The following is an 18,464-nucleotide window of genomic DNA, read 5'->3' as shown; positions in this document are numbered from 1 at the left end:
ACAAAAAAATGAGCTCAATGTTAAAATTGACCGGAGTTCTCCTTTAATTACTCATCCTCATGTCGTTCCAAAGAGTTTCTGACCCCCTGGGAGCCTGGCATCTGCACCCCGCGGTTCGGGTCCCGTGGCTGACAGCTTGAAGATTAAGATTGTGGGGATCGCAGGTTAAGTTAGCGGACAGATCTGGGACGTGAATTTCCCTTTATCAGTCTTATCTTGGGAGTTCTGGGGGTGGTCTTGGGAAGCCCCCTATGCAGCCTCTTCCGGCCTGCCTGATAATGTAGTAATGGAGTCGGATTTGTTTGAAGTTGAGGTGTGAGGATGTTGACTTGACATTCAGCTCCATTTGTCATCAGCTGCCCTTCTGGGCAAGATCCTCTGAAGTTCTCGTACGTCTCCTCTTAGGAGGACTGATGGTTGAGCAGGCAGTGAGAGAGATAAGTTGTTCTCTCCTGCCCATGGAGTTCCATTTTGTATTTGTTACCCTAGTTTGGGTTGCTTTTAGGGTCTGCGAGACGGGCTTCGACTTATATGGTCCTCTGCTGCCCACTTCAGCTTCATGATAAGACCGAAGGTGAGAGAGGGAATGAGACACTGTGTCACTTTGCCATACTGCACACACACCTGGGCGTCTTCCTTCAGACCATTAGAATCTGATAACTGTCACGTCTCAGTGCTTATTTGGACTTTAAGTTTGTGTTTTGACTAGTTCCTGTTTTCCTTTGTTCTTTTCCCGCCACTCCTTCGTTTCTATGGTTACTGTCATTTAGTTCAGCTGTATCACCTGTGTTTAGTTAATCATCATCATCTGTATCACCTGTGTTCCGTTAATCAGTGTCATCTGTGTTTGTATTTAAGTTCTGTCAGTCTCCGTCCGATCTCCGTTATATTTAGTGTGTGTTGCTACCTGATCTGCTGTCTTGTGATTTATTATATTAAACCTTCGTTTGTGGAAATATATCTTCGTCTCCGTCTGCCTTCCTGCAACCACCCGTGACAATAACGTATATTTTTGCAACTATTTATATTATAGTCTCGCTTACTCGCTCATAGGTCGTCACCTGACTACTTCAAAGGCCAATTTCATGCTTTGGCACACATGCTTCAGATTTTCAAGACTTAGTTTTGTCTTGTTTTAAAATACAAATATCTAAACATTATTAATCAAGATACATTAACTTAAGGAGCAAAATGACATAAGCTATTAAGTCTTGTTTTCTTAAAAAAAAAAAAAAAAAAAAAAAATTCTGAGAAGTACATAAAAAGTAGACAAAGTATGAGTTTAAAAGAAGTATAATAATAGCAAACATTTTTACATCTTTTGAGACCAATTCTGATTATAAACGTGCTCATAGTGAATTTAATGTGTAAAATATTAACAAAATTAAATAGTATGTTTAAGTTCACAAGTACTACGTTTTCAGCCTAGTAACATGTTAACTAACACCAGACTGTTGAAATGAGTTGTGTCAAGTCTCTTCGTGAGAACTGCTATTTGTGTGTCACGTGGAGTTGTAGCCTATGTAGGGTAGTATGAAGTCACTAATAAGGGTCCATTTCATTTCATGCTGCCTATTTATGCAACTAGACAGCTCAGGTTTTGGAACAGAACCAATGGTTGTGTATATGCATTACATGAATTTTAGGTTCACAAAGTAATATTTAGTCTAATTTTAATTACAGCAAGATCAGCCCTTTACTATTAAAGCCATTTTATGTAAATTTAAAATGTATGCTTCTGGATATCACAATTTTAGTTCTGAAATGTTTACTCTTTATGTTACGTAATATTTGTTTTAAGAGTCATTAAAACAGTATTAAACATTCACTATAAAATCTGTGGTCAGTTTATTGTACTTCCCTGTCTGTCTTGTAATAATTGTTTTAGCTGGAGTTTTATTGTTTAGTCTGGCACTGTTACGTCAAGACACATCAACTCCAGGAACTTCTCGTCTTCTCATTTCTTTTGCAATCGCACTTCATTTTTTGTTTTCTTTTCTTCAAAGATTAGTTTCTTCAAAGGGAAATACGACAAGATAAATAGGAATAGCTTAACCTGCCAGAATTTTCTGGGGGAAAAAAAACAAACAAAACTGTATTCGTTTTCCAAATCTCCCCTTTCAAGGTCATAAGCTCCTCTCACATTCAGAAACTGGACCAAAATGGATGCGCTATACTGTGCTCACTAATGTAATTATCACAGGTCCACATGTCACATATATGACGCTTGTGCTAATTTCAGATTTGTTATATTATTAGAGAGAGAACAATGTGCTAACTTCCCCTCTCTCTTACTCTCTTTGAGTGCAATATGAATGGCATGTATTGCATGACGTGTCTTTGTTCCCATTGCATTTATCTGTTGTTTCAGAGGAGTTGAACTGTGAATCAATCAGTTAAGCTACTTGATAATCACCTGATGATCTTTAATGTTCTTAATATAATCACTGAGTAAATTGTGAAGGCAGAACAGCTGAAATGTTTGTCTTTGTATCTCCTCTTTTAAGTCAATAAATTATTTTTTAGTATTATTTAGTGCAGACCTTTTGTATTGTCTGACTAAACAGGTCTCAGCACTTAATTAGCTGGGAGAGTGTGGTGAGTGCTTTGATTGGAGTATTATTTATATACTGTTATTATTTATTCATATTTTAACTAGCTTTTATATTTTATTTTCATTTAAATTTTAGCTTACGTTTTAGTAATTTAGTTTTTAGTAATTGTAGTACTTCAATTTAAACTTATTTCAGATAATTGCCAAGACAACATTTCACATTTTTAGGTAACTTTTTCATTTCAAGTTTAGTTTACGTTTTAGTGCTTTTGTCATTTTTATTTACTTATTTTTGCTTGTTTTTAAATATCTATTCAGCTTGAATTAATTTGAGTAATTTTATTAGACACTTTCAATTTAAAATGATTGTTTTAGTTAGTTGCCAAAACAACATTCCTAGTTTCTAATCTAATATATATTTTTTATTTCAACTAACGATTGAAATATATATATATATATATATATATATATATATATATATATATATATATATATATATATATATATATATATATATATATATTATTTATTTATTTTTAATAACACTGTTTTGCTCTTTCAGTCACTTGGATTTAATGTTAGTTGGTTACACTTTATTTTGAATTACTTTAGACAATTCTACTGATTGTAAATAACTTTGCAACAACATGCCAACTAACTCTCATTAGAGTATTAGTAGACTGTAGTAGACTGTAAGCTTAGAGTTAGGTTTTAATTTTCAAGTTGGTAGAATAAGTTGACATGTAGTTTCAAAGTTACTTATAGTCAGTATAATGTCTGTTGAGGAGCATCACAATAAAGTGTTAGCAGATATTAAGCAAACAGTCTACTAATATGCTGATGACTGCTAGTTGACATAATAGCATAGTTGCAAAATTACTTATAGTTAGCAGAACATCTAAAGTGGACTATCGGACAGTTGTGTTACTGTCATGCCGTATTTCCTTGAATTGTCATCAGTGGAGAAAGATGTGTTTGGGAACCAGACGGTGTAGGTACGTCATCTTAGCAGGGGCTAACAGGGCATAGCTAACTAGCAAAACAAGGATTAAACTTGTCGGCCTGCTGGCCTCACATTAATTTCTGCTGTCAACTGCACACAACTCCTCTAAAATCATTCCGGGAGACCAGCTGAGCACTTTAGGTCGCTTCAAACTTCTTTTTTTTCCCAGGAGGGAATGCAAAGTTCTTGTCTTTTTAAGGTCTTCTCTGTCTTGTATGCAGATGAGTGATAGCGGTGAAGCTGGAGCCTCATTCATTTACACCATGACTATGCAAACCTTGTTTGCTGTCGGCTGCGTTTTCTCACGGGGATGCATTAGCACTCCGCAGGAACACAACCTGCCAATTTCCCAAGTGTGAATCAGCGGATATATCACCTGTTCCTCACAAGAGCATCCAAGGACATCATCATCCCTGACCTGTTAGCAACTTAAGATGCTGCTTAGGGTTTTGTGTAACAGCCTCACTCTTTGCTTATCCATTTTGATGTAAACAATTTACTTCAATGAACTCTTATTTTTTCTTTCATTTAAGAAAAAGTCTAGCATCATTTGTTTGCGGATGCCATCTACTTTGATAATTTGTTATATCTGACAAATAGTTAAGTGTCTCAAGTGTCCAAATACTTTTTGGAAGCCATAGGCCTATATAAAATCTAATTTTAACTAGTTCAGGGAAAGTCTTGATGAACTATTATGAAGATGAACTATTTTACATGTTCATCTTTCTTTAGTGTGTAATGTTGCTGTTTGTGGATGAAAAAGGTCTTAAAGCACAAAGTCCCTCCAGCGGGAGTTATTCTCTATATCAGTGTCAGTGTTTCTGAACTCCCTGAAACGCCTCCATTGTAGTATTGAGGTTTCTTCCGGGAACAAATGTGTCACAATATTTTAAATTTAAATAATTCCTACCCAAGGCATTTGCAAAATAAAGGGGCGAGGCCAGCTTGAGTTGCGTTAGTAACTCACAACACACTGATCCAGCCGACCAATCAGAGCACATTGTACTTTTCAGAAAGAGGGGCTTCATAGAAACCAAACAGGACTGTGTTTCCCCGTTAGCCAACTATGGTCACAACTGTTCAAATCTGTTGGTAACGACGGAGCATAATTGCTATTGGGAAACACAGAGCGTTAAAGTCAGACTGGGACAAGAGGTGCTGCAACAATGTCAAATGTGGGGGAAAATAATGTGTTTTTTGAACATTCAAGCATGAAAACCTTTTCTATTAGAGCCCAAAAACACCAATACTTTGAGAAAGTGCATAAAAGATCTTCATTAAGGATTTCTTGAGCTATATGAATGTTAGTCTTGGTTGCTTTTGCTGCAGTTTTTATTACTGCTTCCAGTAGTGTTGAACATCAGTATTGTCCAGTTTCACCGGTACCTTACTGTGTGAATGACATTTGGTGTGATCCCAAGAAAGACGTACTGTATGCAAAGGGTGAGAAGGAAGATTGATTTTCCTTGTGCAGGACACTGACAGCCAGATGAGGTGTGGAACAGCTACTGATGCTATTCATTTGATTAATTTAATTTGAGGTAGTGTGTACGTCAATATCAAATTTATACCTAACCATCTGATCGCATAGCATTTTGGCATCATCTATTGAGAGAGTGATTTATAGCAGTGGTTCTCAGCTGATTTTGTTCCAGGATCCAAGTGGACATTAAGTGGCGACGCTGCCGAATGTAACCTACAATTAATGCAGGCTGGGTCTTATTTCCTTTGACATTTCATAGTTCATGGTTTGTTAGGATGAATGTATGTCAATGTACCAAGGAACAAATGAATTTGTGCCAAAAATAAGATAACGTTTGATTAGATGCAACTTTTGCCGTCGACAACACTTTTTCTTCTACCCTTTTTAGACAATGTATCCAACTATGCCCAATTCCATGTACTTTTTATTTTATTTTATCAATTGCATTCAGAACAGACCAGCAACTAATTAAGACTTAAAATATATTTTTGCATATGAGCGTTTTGTCAATAAATGGTATTGTCACAAAAAAAAATAGCACTGGTTTTGTGTAGTTTATTTGTCAGGTTTTTTTTACTTATCAATTATTCTTCAAGTACTAAAAAAGTGTTAATGGAATATGATTCTTATCCCTATTCATGACCCATCTGTTGAGAACCATTGCTTTAGAAAGTCAAACTTTCTATTTTAGGTCAATTTTAAACAATTGTGTGCTACACATCTTATACAGTATGTTCGATTGAAAGAAAATAAAATTTCCACCACTGTGTTTCTGGCTATATGAAATACACATTCCAGATCTGGCAAGCAAAGCATTCCACATGCATCCAATACATTACCTAGCAATGCCACACTCAAACAATCTCAATCAATATTTTCCAACAAATCATTCCAAGTTGTCACTGTGTTTGCTCTAAGTAGAACAATTGATTTTAGCATGCTGTCCAAAACCAATACGCCTTACTTATGACCTCATAAGTTATTTTAAGATGTCGATTAGTAACCGCATGAATGTATCTTAAGAAAAAAACGTTGGGCGTTCAGTGTATCTTCCCCATCTGGAAACCAAAATCATCATAAACATTTCCAGTTGGAAGACATTGAGGTTCAAAGCTCTGAGGTTACATATGCTTTAAGGTTCACCAAAAGTCATATGTCACAAATTATAGCTCAGGCTTGACGTGACCTCACTATTTAAATCATAATTACACAAATCGATAATTACACCCATCTGTCAATGATTCTGAGATTGATACTGTAAAACATTGAAAATGATTCTACAATTCTGCTCTGTCTGAAATGGCTTCTCTCAAACGGTCAGGAAAACCAGACTATAATAAATGTTTATTCATTGTGGGTGCAAAGAAAAATGTGAGAAAGTTTTCTTTGACTTGATTTGAAAATGAAAGGTTTGAAGCGCTTGAACAGGGTTTGGTGTACATATTGTGGAACGAACATGCTGGAAGCTTTCTTCCTCTGCTTTAATCTATGATGACATAAAGTATTTGTTATGAATGGCAATTGATACGGCTATTATTAATACAGCAGCACATGTTGTAACAAGGCACAGTGGTTGAGTCAAAAACAGCTCCTTTCATAACAAACTTTTGACACTTCATCCATTACTGTAAATATTGCCATGCATTGAATATCTCATGTAGTGCTTTCTATGTTTATGTGCATTTCACACACTTTAAACAAAAAGTTGCTTCCTTAAATCTTTAACTACAATCAACTTAGATATTTAAGTCATTTCAACTTAAATCACATTAAACTAACTTGAATCTTGAGTTGAATGAGTTGAATCTTGTATAACATAAAAAAAAAAAATTGCTTAACTTATTGAAAGCAATGTAAAAACACATGTTGTAATAACGTATTGATCATCTATTTTTACAGTGTATTTGGCTGAATTGTGTCATTGTGTAATAAAAAAACATAACCCCCTCCTCCTAATAATAAGCTATTTAATTCTTCTATTGTGACAAATACCTCATTTATTGTGACAATAAACTGTTTACATAATAAACTTTTAACCTGGTTAATACCAAATTGATTTAAAAAAAGTAAAAAAAGTACATAATAATATATATATAATTTTTTTTTTAAACTCCATGTTATTCAGCTTGATTTGAGAAGAGCATTCCAAAGAGTATTTTCACATTTAGTGTGCCCACACTTCAACAGATCTTTAATCCTAATTTCTCAATAATCAACAAACTGCCTTAGTTCACCATGTGGTCAATGCTTACACAACACAAGTTAGTTCCTCACAATGAGAAGCCATGACTCACCTCTCTGGATCCCTTCACTCAGGCTGAAATATGCCAGAACAAGTATCAGTGGAATGTTTTTGAGGACCTTCATGTTCACCTTAGAACGATCTGCTTCGAATCAGCTTTAAAATCCATTTGTCAGCCTCATATCAAAGCTGTGAGATGAAGTCCCTGCAGATAGTACAGTATGTATGTGTGTGTGTGTGCGCGCGCTGCAGACAGGCCTGCGATCTGTTCGAGTCACTGTGCTTGTGCAGTTAGCTGAAGATAGACAGGACCAGCTGCTGGATATGCTTACAGTGATATGAGGGGGACGAGGTACAGAAAGTGCCCAGAAAATACCAATAATGCCATTTTTATATAAGGGGAACATGATGTAGTTTGTATGTTTGTACTGCCAAAATTCAGAGCTCATATGATTTAGTATGAACAATTCACGGCATGAATGTAATTGTAGGAAATATATCCCTATCACAGTGTCTGTGCTAATATCACTAGCAGCATTCAAAATATAATCTACACTGCATAATAAATAACTTAATATTTAAAAAAATGCCTCACTTCACTTTAGAGGTTCATTTAGTAGACTTGTTTTAGTGGTATTTGCAAATTTCACACAATTCCTTTTGGACTCATGTTATGAATCCACTTTAACTGCTGAATCATCTTGCTAAATCATATTTATTGACAGTCAGTTTGAGAAGTTATGTGTCTCTCTATGTGACTTGGACAGCACTCAGAAAAGCACGCCTGCCCTCCCTCACTCATAGCAATAGCATGACAGACACAGCCTTTGCATTCAAGTCGCCTTTGTATGGAAGGACCCACCTGTTGCTCACTGGCCCGTATGTACTGATTTATTTTAAGCTGGAGAGTGAAATTTCCCAAAGTGACTGTTTATGTCCCCATCCTCTGCGCTTTTGCCTTTTATGGTTACATGCATTAGAAAATATTATTCTGAGTGCGTACAACTCACTATATGCAATCTGCTAATTATCACTTCTGAAGTGGTGTTTGTTTTGACAGGTTTTTTATGTATAGAACTTCTATCCTGAAAGTACATGCGTCACTGAGTCTGACTTAATTCAGTCGGTTCTGCCAAAATGAAGAGAAATTACACCACCTTTTCTTCAGGCACATTATTTCTACTAGTTTCAGTAGTTATCACCTTTTAGTTTGATTGGATTCTCTCTCTCTCTCTCTCTCTCTCTCTCTCTCTCTCTCTCTCTCTCTCTCTCTCTCTCTCTCTCTCTCTCTCTCTCTCTCTCTCTCTCTCTCTCTCTCTAATACACTAACACACACACTGGCCACTTTATTAGGTAAACCTGTTCAACAATTTGCAGATGTCCAGTACAGAAGTATGTAAATAAAAGTGCAAAAAAACAATCTCTCGACTCCTGTGAATTTTTTTCGTCTAGCTGACAAATTATCTCATCACCCCGACATTAACTTTACAAATTATCTGCTGTCTGGTCTCAAACACGGTTTTAAACCCGGCGTAGAATGTCAGCCCACTCAGAACATCATCTGCAATAATCTTCAATCCTCTCTAACAGAGCCTGAAGTAGTAGACGAACTGATCAAAAAAGAAATCGAATCAGGTTTGATGATCGGTCCCTTCGAAACACCCCCGTTTGAACCTTTTCGTATTAGCCCCATTGACGTGGCTACCAGAAAATATTTAGGGGAAAAGTGCATGATAATTGATCTCTCAGCCCCTCACAACTCCCCATTTCCAAGCATCAATAGTCTTATACCACTCGAAGAATATTCTCTTCATTACCATGATAATGAACAAGCCATAACGATGATCGCTGGCCATGGTGCATGGTTGGCAAAAGTGGACATCACTTCAGCTTTCAAAGTAATGCCAATCCACCCGGATTCATTCCATTTATTATGTTGGATTCAATCCAATAATTACACAATTCCTTACCTTCTCCATTTGCTCGATGATTTCTTAATCATTTCACCACACGATGCCATCCTTGCAGCATCCCTCCTCATGGTGCAAAAGGTTTTCGCAGTGCTTAGGGATCCCGATAGCTCAGGAGAAAACAATGGGTCCAACCACAACCATCAAGTTTAGAATAATTTTGATTGCATCCAGTCTCATAGGGGCTGTTTACACGGCACCGTTTTCAACTAAAAACGTAAAACTTTGTATGTGTTTTGGCCGTTCGTTTACATGACAATGGCATTTTGGGTGCCTGAAAACGCAAAGTTTTGAAAACGTGTTTCAAAGTGCAAGTTTTTGAAAATGGTCTCCGTGCACATGCATATTACATGTTCAGTCTATAGTGTTTCATCGCCATCTAATGGCCTGGAAGCAGGATACAGGGTTTTTAGTCGTTTTCGCAGATCCGTGTAAATGGGGATTGTTTTGACAATGGTGTCGTTTGTACGCGGAAAACTCAAAGGAAAAACTTCTCAGTTTTAAGCATATAACGTTATTGTGTAAACGTACCCATAGACTGCCCAAATTGTTCCAAAATCGAACTCCTCTCGCTGCTTGGCCACCTAAACTATGCTATGCGCATAATTCCGCAAGGCCACCCTTTCATCGCGCATCTCCTCGCCCTCGCGTTATCCGTTCACGTGCTGGAAGACCAATTTATTTTATCTTGTGAGTGCAAAAACGCCCAGCTCCTAGACACACCTCAGTCCTCAGCCTCCTCTGCCCTTTTTGAGCTCTATCCGATCATCGTCGCAGCTTCTCTATGGGGGAAAGAGCGGTCAACTAAAAGCATTCTGGTCCATTGCGACAATGAAACAACTGTGCACTGCATTAACAAAGGCCGTTCTCGCACACCTGCATTAATGCCACTCCTCAGACACCTCATCTGGATCTCCGCTTGCAATCAGTTTATAATAACTGTCAAACACATTCCAGGCTCACAAAATCAAATCGCTGACTCTCTCCCGTTTCTCTTTTCAGAAATTCAGGATGCGGACGCCAGAAGCGGATCCAATTCCAACCCCAGTCCATCATTATTCTCAACTGATCTTCCCATAAATCATCCGCTAAAATCCCTTCTGGACATTCCTATCAATTCCATCCTCCAAGCAGTTTCACCTAGAACCCTCAAAACGTTTTACATAGCATGGAAACTTTCAAAATATTGAAACCACAACCTGCCGTTTTCCCAATTTCTCTCTTTATGAAGTTTTATTAACAAAGTTCGGGAGGAGCACGTTCAGATAATTAAACCTAATTAAACACATGTGGAGCACATTCAAACAATCAAACCTAATTAGACACGAGTGGACCACACTCTGTTATTCAACCCAATCAACGAGGTAAGAGGTGTATATATACTGCAAACTTACCTCCGTTCGTTGACAGTTTAACAGCATCCCTCCACCACCCCATCTCCTCACTTCTAGTCCTAAATACTCTTTCAACAACGGGGGAGTACTCTGGGTTCTGGCAAAATTTCCGAGCTCAGAGCCCTCCCCCGGACAGCACGCCAAATACGCATAATCTTTTGTTACGGTTGTGATGCTTTTGTTGTTGTTCCTGCTGTCTCCTTCTTTAGGATTGGTCCTGGACTTTATGAGAAGCCGTTGGTGGTTGGACCAGAGAAAGAGGCCTGGACTATAAAATCCCCTGGAATTCCTCTGGAGGGAGCTCTCTGTTTTTTTTGCTTGCACTTTGTTGTACTGTGTGTTTGACCTGTGAAAGTGTAACACAATGTCTGCTGTGCTCTTCCTGTGTAGAGTTAACAGAGTGCTGTTAGCCACCTAATTCTGGGTGATATGTTTTTAGAAACCTCAATGCTTGTGATTACATCTGTTATATACCAGCTACATGACTTTGAGAAGCTGTAGGGGGTGAGTGCCTCGTTTTTTTTGTAGGCCAAAAGGCCTTCACTTTTCTCCTGTTTACTGGATAGTTAAGGAGATAGGGTACTTTTTCTGTATCTTTTGTTTCTTTTATTTGTGATCATTAGGGAAGTTAGCTTTCTTGTGGGAAAGTTAGTTTCTGTTTGTTTGTTATTTTGGCATTAGCTCACCCCTGAAGATTTTGCTTCATATATTGCTTTGTTTGATTTACTTGATTTACTCAAAACACTTTGTAAACTCTGAGATACCATATTCTGAAAACAATCAAGAGAGCAAGAGAAGTCAAATAAAAAGACTAACTGAGAAGCATTGTGTTGTTGTTTATGTTACTTCCCTGACCTAGACCAGGGTCCGTAACATAAATTGGGGGCTCGTCCATTGCATATCAATGAATGTAGTTGATATTAGTCATACAAGCATTTTTTGCCTGGTCATTTTTCTTTGGTGCTTGACGAATTTGAGGAGTATTAGCATGGAATTTGATTTAACGTCGTTTACATTGTCTCCTACCACGGAGGAATTTAATAAGTGTCGTAAAGCTGATTTGTTACAAATTGCAGATTTCTTTAATATTGGTGTTCATAGGGAGGGGCCAAAACGATTGGTTAAAGAAGAGTTGCATAGCAAACTGGTGGAGGCTAGAATTTTGCCAGATGAATCTGTGGAAGGAGTAATTGAGAAGGGTGCTGAGGCAGCAGTAGATGGAGATATCTTTCCTTTTTCAAGCATAGATCCTAGTCATTCTCGATTTGATCCTATGCTGGCTATTAAATTGAAGGAGTTGGACCTGCAGTTAAAGAAACAGGATTATGACGCGCAGCTTCTTCATTTTCGGACTCTTGAGTTAGAGGCTGATAATAAATTTAAATTACGCAGTTTGGAATTGCAAGCTAGATCGTCACCTAATGTGCCTGTGCCTGTGCCCAGGTCTAGACCACCATCTCCTCGTTTGCCAGGGAATGTTCCAATTTCACCTGCACAGAATCAAAGTCCACCCGCTACCTCTTCTGTTGGTGCGTCTGCGACCAGCTTTGATGTGAGTAAATACGTTACACTTGTTCCTCCTTTTAGAGAGACGGAGGTAGACTCCTATTTCGTCGCTTTCGAACGCATAGCAGCTACATTACGGTGGCCAAAAGAGTTGTGGTCGCTGCTATTGCAGTGTAAATTAGTGGGTAAAGCTCAGGAAGTGTGTACAGCTTTACCTATTGAGCAAAGTTTGAATTACGATACAGTTAAAGCTGCTGTTTTGAGAGCGTACGAATTAGTACCTGAAGCTTATCGACAGAAATTCAGGAACCATCAGAAAATTACCAGTCAAACATTCGGCGAGTTTGCTCGTGAGAAAACGGTGTTGTTTGATAAATGGTGTGCAGCAAGCAGAGTTACAACATTTGAGCAATTACGTGAACTCTTGTTGTTAGAGGATTTTAAAAGTTGTGTTTCAGAGAACATTGTTGTATATCTGAATGAACAGAAGGTCTTGTCTGTGACTAATGCCGCTGTTTTGGCAGATGAATTTGTGCTCACGCACAAAACTGTTTTTACTCCGTCTGTGTGTAGAGAGAAACATGGTTCATCTGTTGAGTTTCCTGTGAGAAACAGCTCAAGGGTTTTTTTTAAGGGTAAAGGAAAAGGAGAGAATAGAGAAGCAGCTTCGAATGTGTTTCGTAATACCAATGTGGCTCGGGAGGGAGAGAGGCGCGTTTGTTTTTTCTGTCGCGAGCCAGGACATTTGATTGCTGATTGTAAACGCTGGAATCAGATTAAACCTCCTGAGAAACCAAAGGGAGTTGCTCTGGTTCATACTGCTCCCTCTGTGTTTAATTCTATTAATTCGCATACAAATTTATACTGCCCTTTTATTATGAACGGTGCAGTATCTCTCACAGGGGAGCAGGGAAATTTGAAGCCGATTACAATCTTGCGAGACACTGGTTCGGTTCAATCCTTTATTGTGGAAAGCGCACTAGACTTCTCAGAACAGTCATCCTGCGGATCAAGCGTGTTAATCCGTGGTATTGAGCTCGGCTGTGTTAAAGTTCCTTTGCATTCCGTTTACCTTCAATCTGATTTGTTTACAGGAATTGTAAGTTTGGGAGTACGTGCTCAGCTTCCGATAGAAGGAGTAGGTCTGATACTAGGCAATGATATTGCTGGGGGTAAGGTGTTTCCTCAGCCCATTGTTGTGGATCAGCCAGATGTGTCTGGGTTTTGTGAACAGCTTGATGTAGGTCAACAGTTTCCTTCTGTTTTTACTGCCTGTGCGGTAACCCGTGCTCAGACTAGAAAGTTTGATGATGTTTTAGATGTGTCTGAAACATTTATGACTGATAAAGTTGACAGAAATGAATGTATGCAGGATGTTTCTCCTAATGTGTGTGTTTCTGACCAGGATGTTGTAGTCCAGTTGGAGTCTATGCTTGGGGCCGGAAAAGAACAGCTGGCGGCCGCACAGAAAGCTGACCCGTCTCTAGCCAAATGTCTCGCTGAGGCTGTACAAAAAGATGTAGTAGATAAAGATGTGGCTTATGTTTGGGAGGATGGAGTGCTTATGCGTAAGTGGTCCCCATCAGAGAAGGATCTGAGCTGGAAGACTGTGTTTCAAGTAGTGGTCCCTCATAATTATCGTGAACAGATTTTGTGTTTAGCTCATGATCATGCTCTCTCTGGTCATCTCGGAGTAAACAAGACTTTCGGTCGCATTCTTCGCTATTTTTTTTGGCCTGGCTTGAAAAAAGCGGTTTCAGAGTACTGTCGATCCTGTCATGTGTGCCAGCTAGCTGGTAAACCTAATCAGGGAATTCCTAGTGCTCCTCTTCATCCTATTCCAATTGTGTCGGAGCCATTTGAGAGAATTATTATTGATTGCGTTGGTCCATTACCCAAGACTAAGTCTGGTTATCAATATTTGCTGACTCTAATGTGTGCTGCTACTCGGTACCCCGAGGCGATTCCTATGCGTACCATTAGAGCTAAGAATGTGACTAAAGAACTGGTCAAATTTTTCTCTACATTTGGTATTCCCAGAGTTATACAGTCAGATCAAGGTACAAATTTTACCTCCAAGCTGTTTTCTCAGGTTCTGGACTGTTTGTCTGTAAAGCATAAACTTTCTAGTGCCTATCACCCAGAGTCACAGGGAGCACTAGAACGCTTTCATCAGACCTTGAAAAGTATGTTGCGTACGTACTGTTTTGAAACTGGGAAAGATTGGGATGAGGGCGTTCCCTTGGTTATGTTTGCTGTACGAGAAACCGTTCAGGAATCCTTAGGTTTTAGTCCTGCCGAATTAGTGTTTGGGCACACTGTGCGGGGCCCGTTAAAACTGTTTCGTGAACAGTTGTTGGCAGAGACAACCCCCCAAACGAGCGTACTCGAGTTTGTGAATTCCTTCAGAGAACGCCTACGCCGAGCTCGTGAAGTGGCACTTTCGGAGTTGGGCCACACTCAAATTAAAATGAAGACCCGCTTTGATAAAAAGAGTGTTTATCGAAGTTTCCAGGAAGGTGATTTGGTGCTCGTCTTCCTTCCTCTTCCAGGGTCCTCATTGCAGGCAAAGTTCTCGGGTCCCTATACTATCAAGCAGAAATTAAGTGACACAGATTATGTCATTAATACTCCTGACAGAAAGCGAAAGACCAGAGTGTGTCACATTAACATGCTTAAGGCCTATGTAATGAGAGATGTAACTCCGAAGGATGTAGCTCAGAGTTTGCCAAAAGCCACTGATTCCATCTCTGCTGCTATGGCAGCTGTGTATTGTCCTGAGGAGGATGGGCTTAGGATGCGAGATGTATCGTGTGCTCTGTTGGACAATTCAAAGCTTTTAGTGGATTTAAAGTCCCATTTGTGTTATTTGAGTGAAGCGTGTCAAAGTGATGTTGTTGCGCTCATTGAAAAGTTTCCTGTTCTTTTTTCTGATGTGCCTAGTCAAACCACAGTGTTGGAACATGATATTGATGTGGGTGATTGCTCTCCTATCAAGCAAAATTTCTATCGTGTAAACCCCATCAAGAGAGAAATAATGCAAAAAGAGTCTGCATACTTGTTAGAACACGGTTTTGCTGTGCCAAGTTCCAGTCCATGGAGCTCACCCTGTCTGTTGGTGCCTAAATCAGATGGGAAATTTCGGTTTTGCACAGATTACCGCAAGGTAAATTCCATCACGAAACCTGATTCCTATCCTTTACCAAGGATGGATGATTGTATTGATAGGGTTGGCGCTGCAAAGTTTGTAACCAAGCTTGACCTGTTAAAAGGTTACTGGCAGGTACCCTTGACCGCCAGGGCTTCAGAAATCTCTGCCTTTGTTACGCCTGATCATTTCCTGCAATACAAGAGGATGGCTTTCGGGATGCGAAACGCACCCGCCACTTTCCAACGCCTAATGAGAATAGTGCTGGCTGGGTTAGAAAACTGTGAGGCATACCTGGATGACATTGTTGTTTATTCATCTGATTGGGAACAGCATCTAACAAGTCTATATGCAGTTTTTCATCGACTAAGTGATGCATCTCTTACATTGAATCTTGCCAAATGTGAGTTCGGTAAAGCGGTCGTGACATATCTTGGGAAATGTGTGGGTCAGGGACAGGTGCGTCCTGTCAATGTGAAAATTGAGTGCATAATTGACTTTCCAGCTCCCAAAACGAAACGAGAGCTGCGTCGTTTCTTGGGAATGACGGGATATTACCGTGCTTTTTGCAAGAATTTTGCTGAAGTTGCATCACCCCTTACTAACTTACTGAGTCAATCCAAAGTTTTTGAGTGGAGTTCAGAATGTCAGTCAGCTTTTGATGCTGTTAAAACGTTGCTGTGTAGTGCCCCAGTTCTATCAGCTCCGAATTTTTCACGACCATTTAAATTGGAAGTGGATGCGAGTGAGGTGGGAGCAGGCGCAGTCCTTATTCAGGAGGATGTTACTGGAATTGATCACCCAGTATGCTATTTTTCAAGGAAGTTTACGAAATCGCAGCGACATTATAGTACAATCGAAAAAGAGGCTCTTGCACTGTTGCTTGCACTTCAGCATTTCGAAATTTATCTTGATGCTTGTAATGTCCCTATCCTGGTGTATACTGACCATAATCCCCTGGTTTTTCTGTTCCGGATGTCGAATTCAAATCATAGACTGATGCGCTGGTCTCTTTTGATACAAGGTTTTAATTTGGAAATTCGGCACAAGAAGGGATGTGAAAATGTGCTTGCCGATGCCTTGTCACGTGCACCATGTAACCTTGAGGATTAAGAATTGTTTTGTGATTACAAATAATTATTTGTAATTTTAAGGGTGGGGGTGTTACGGTTGTGATGCTTTTGTTGTTGTTCCTGCTGTCTCCTTCTTTAGGATTGGTCCTGGACTTTATGAGAAGCCGTTGGTGGTTGGACCAGAGAAAGAGGCCTGGACTATAAAATCCCCTGGAATTCCTCTGGAGGGAGCTCTCTGTTTTTTTTGCTTGCACTTTGTTGTACTGTGTGTTTGACCTGTGAAAGTGTAACACAATGTCTGCTGTGCTCTTCCTGTGTAGAGTTAACAGAGTGCTGTTAGCCACCTAATTCTGGGTGATATGTTTTTAGAAACCTCAATGCTTGTGATTACATCTGTTATATACCAGCTACATGACTTTGAGAAGCTGTAGGGGGTGAGTGCCTCGTTTTTTTTGTAGGCCAAAAGGCCTTCACTTTTCTCCTGTTTACTGGATAGTTAAGGAGATAGGGTACTTTTTCTGTATCTTTTGTTTCTTTTATTTGTGATCATTAGGGAAGTTAGCTTTCTTGTGGGAAAGTTAGTTTCTGTTTGTTTGTTATTTTGGCATTAGCTCACCCCTGAAGATTTTGCTTCATATATTGCTTTGTTTGATTTACTTGATTTACTCAAAACACTTTGTAAACTCTGAGATACCATATTCTGAAAACAATCAAGAGAGCAAGAGAAGTCAAATAAAAAGACTAACTGAGAAGCATTGTGTTGTTGTTTATGTTACTTCCCTGACCTAGACCAGGGTCCGTAACACTTTACTCTGTTTAATTGATGTAAGGGTGAACTCGTGAATATCCGTTACGTCCTTCATATCTCACCTTAACAGAGTAAGGTGGTCCATAAAAAGCTATCTAAGCGGCATTACATTTTTCCATAAATTAGCCTACAGTAAGCCTGCCCCTGCCATAAATAACTCTCAAACTTCACTTCTCATCAAAGGAATTAAAAGATCCCATCCCACCCGCCCGGATACCAGACAACCTATTACAATTGACATACTCACCAAATGTATTTCAACACTCTGTCTCGGATACCATTCCACCTACACCGCCCGCACAGCAATGTTCATCCTGGCTTTCTTCGACACAAATATCCACCCTACAATTTCAGATTTACAGATCGTAGATAACGAAACCCATATCTCTCTTCATTAAACAAAGTAAAACTGGATGAGCTAAAAAAGGTCACTTCGTTTACATTTTCAATCTGCCAACTCCCATTCAACCGTACCATTCTCTCATAAATTACCTGCAGTATAGACGTTCCATGTTCAAATCCCCACTCGATCCACTCTTCGCAGACGACTACAATCATCCAGCCACAAGATTCTGGTTCCAAAAACATCTTAATGTAGTTCTCATCCAGTCCGGTATCGCAGCAAATCAATTTTAAAGTCATTCTTTTCGTATAGGAGCAGCAACCACAGTCGCCCAAAAAGGTCTTTCCCAACAACAAATGCAAATGCTTGGTCGTTGGTCATCAGAAGCCTTCAAAACCTACATCAGATCCAGACACCAAGCCCTAACTAATTAAATCGTTCCCATCACCTGCATTCATTCATTAAAAAAGAAAAAGAAAAGTCAAACCCATTTTTGCTCACCATATTCACGCCTGCTATAACAAAAATTTGTAATTCGCTTCAGTGTATTTTTACAAACAATTGCAGGCTCCCCCGTTCACACGCAGTGAGGGCTCCCCATTCGTGGGCCGGGCTCAGTCCCCCTTCCGAAGCACCGGTTGAGCCCTTCCGTTCAAATAGCATTGAGAGCCTGCCTGACTTAGTCATCGTCGGACAACTGCGTTTGTGTCGCCATGTGGGCTCCCCGTTCGTTGGGCAGCGAGGGGTCTATTCCCGTGTCCCAAAACCCTTCGAGGCGCTGGTCGAGCCCTCCCGACCAAATACAGTGGGTGCCCTCCGTTCGACTGCAGGTGGGGATGCCGTGGGCACTTCATCCAGGCTCCAGCCGGATACTGCGACGGCCCTCCCGGTCGAACGGCTAAACTCAATCCTGAATCACGCTCGTATAATCTTGCGCAGT

The 18,464-nt window shown here is 39.6% G+C and overlaps 1 protein-coding gene across 1 annotated transcript in view; it reads right to left on the bottom strand.

The window, feature by feature from the left end:
* Positions 1-7,527, bottom strand: part of musk (muscle, skeletal, receptor tyrosine kinase) — a 34,691-nt gene extending 27,164 nt beyond the window's left edge. The window contains exon 1 of the mRNA XM_079861172.1: positions 7,335-7,527. Coding sequence (XP_079717298.1) covers positions 7,335-7,407 — 73 coding nt within the window. The 5' untranslated portion in view covers positions 7,408-7,527. The remainder of the gene's footprint in view (positions 1-7,334) is intronic.
* Between the last annotated feature and the right edge of the window lie 10,937 nt (positions 7,528-18,464).

This window comes from Squalius cephalus (genome assembly GCF_949319135.1).
Source record: "Squalius cephalus genome assembly, chromosome: 24".
Taxonomy (NCBI): domain Eukaryota; kingdom Metazoa; phylum Chordata; class Actinopteri; order Cypriniformes; family Leuciscidae; genus Squalius; species Squalius cephalus.
This window is presented reverse-complemented; position numbering and strand designations above follow the sequence as displayed.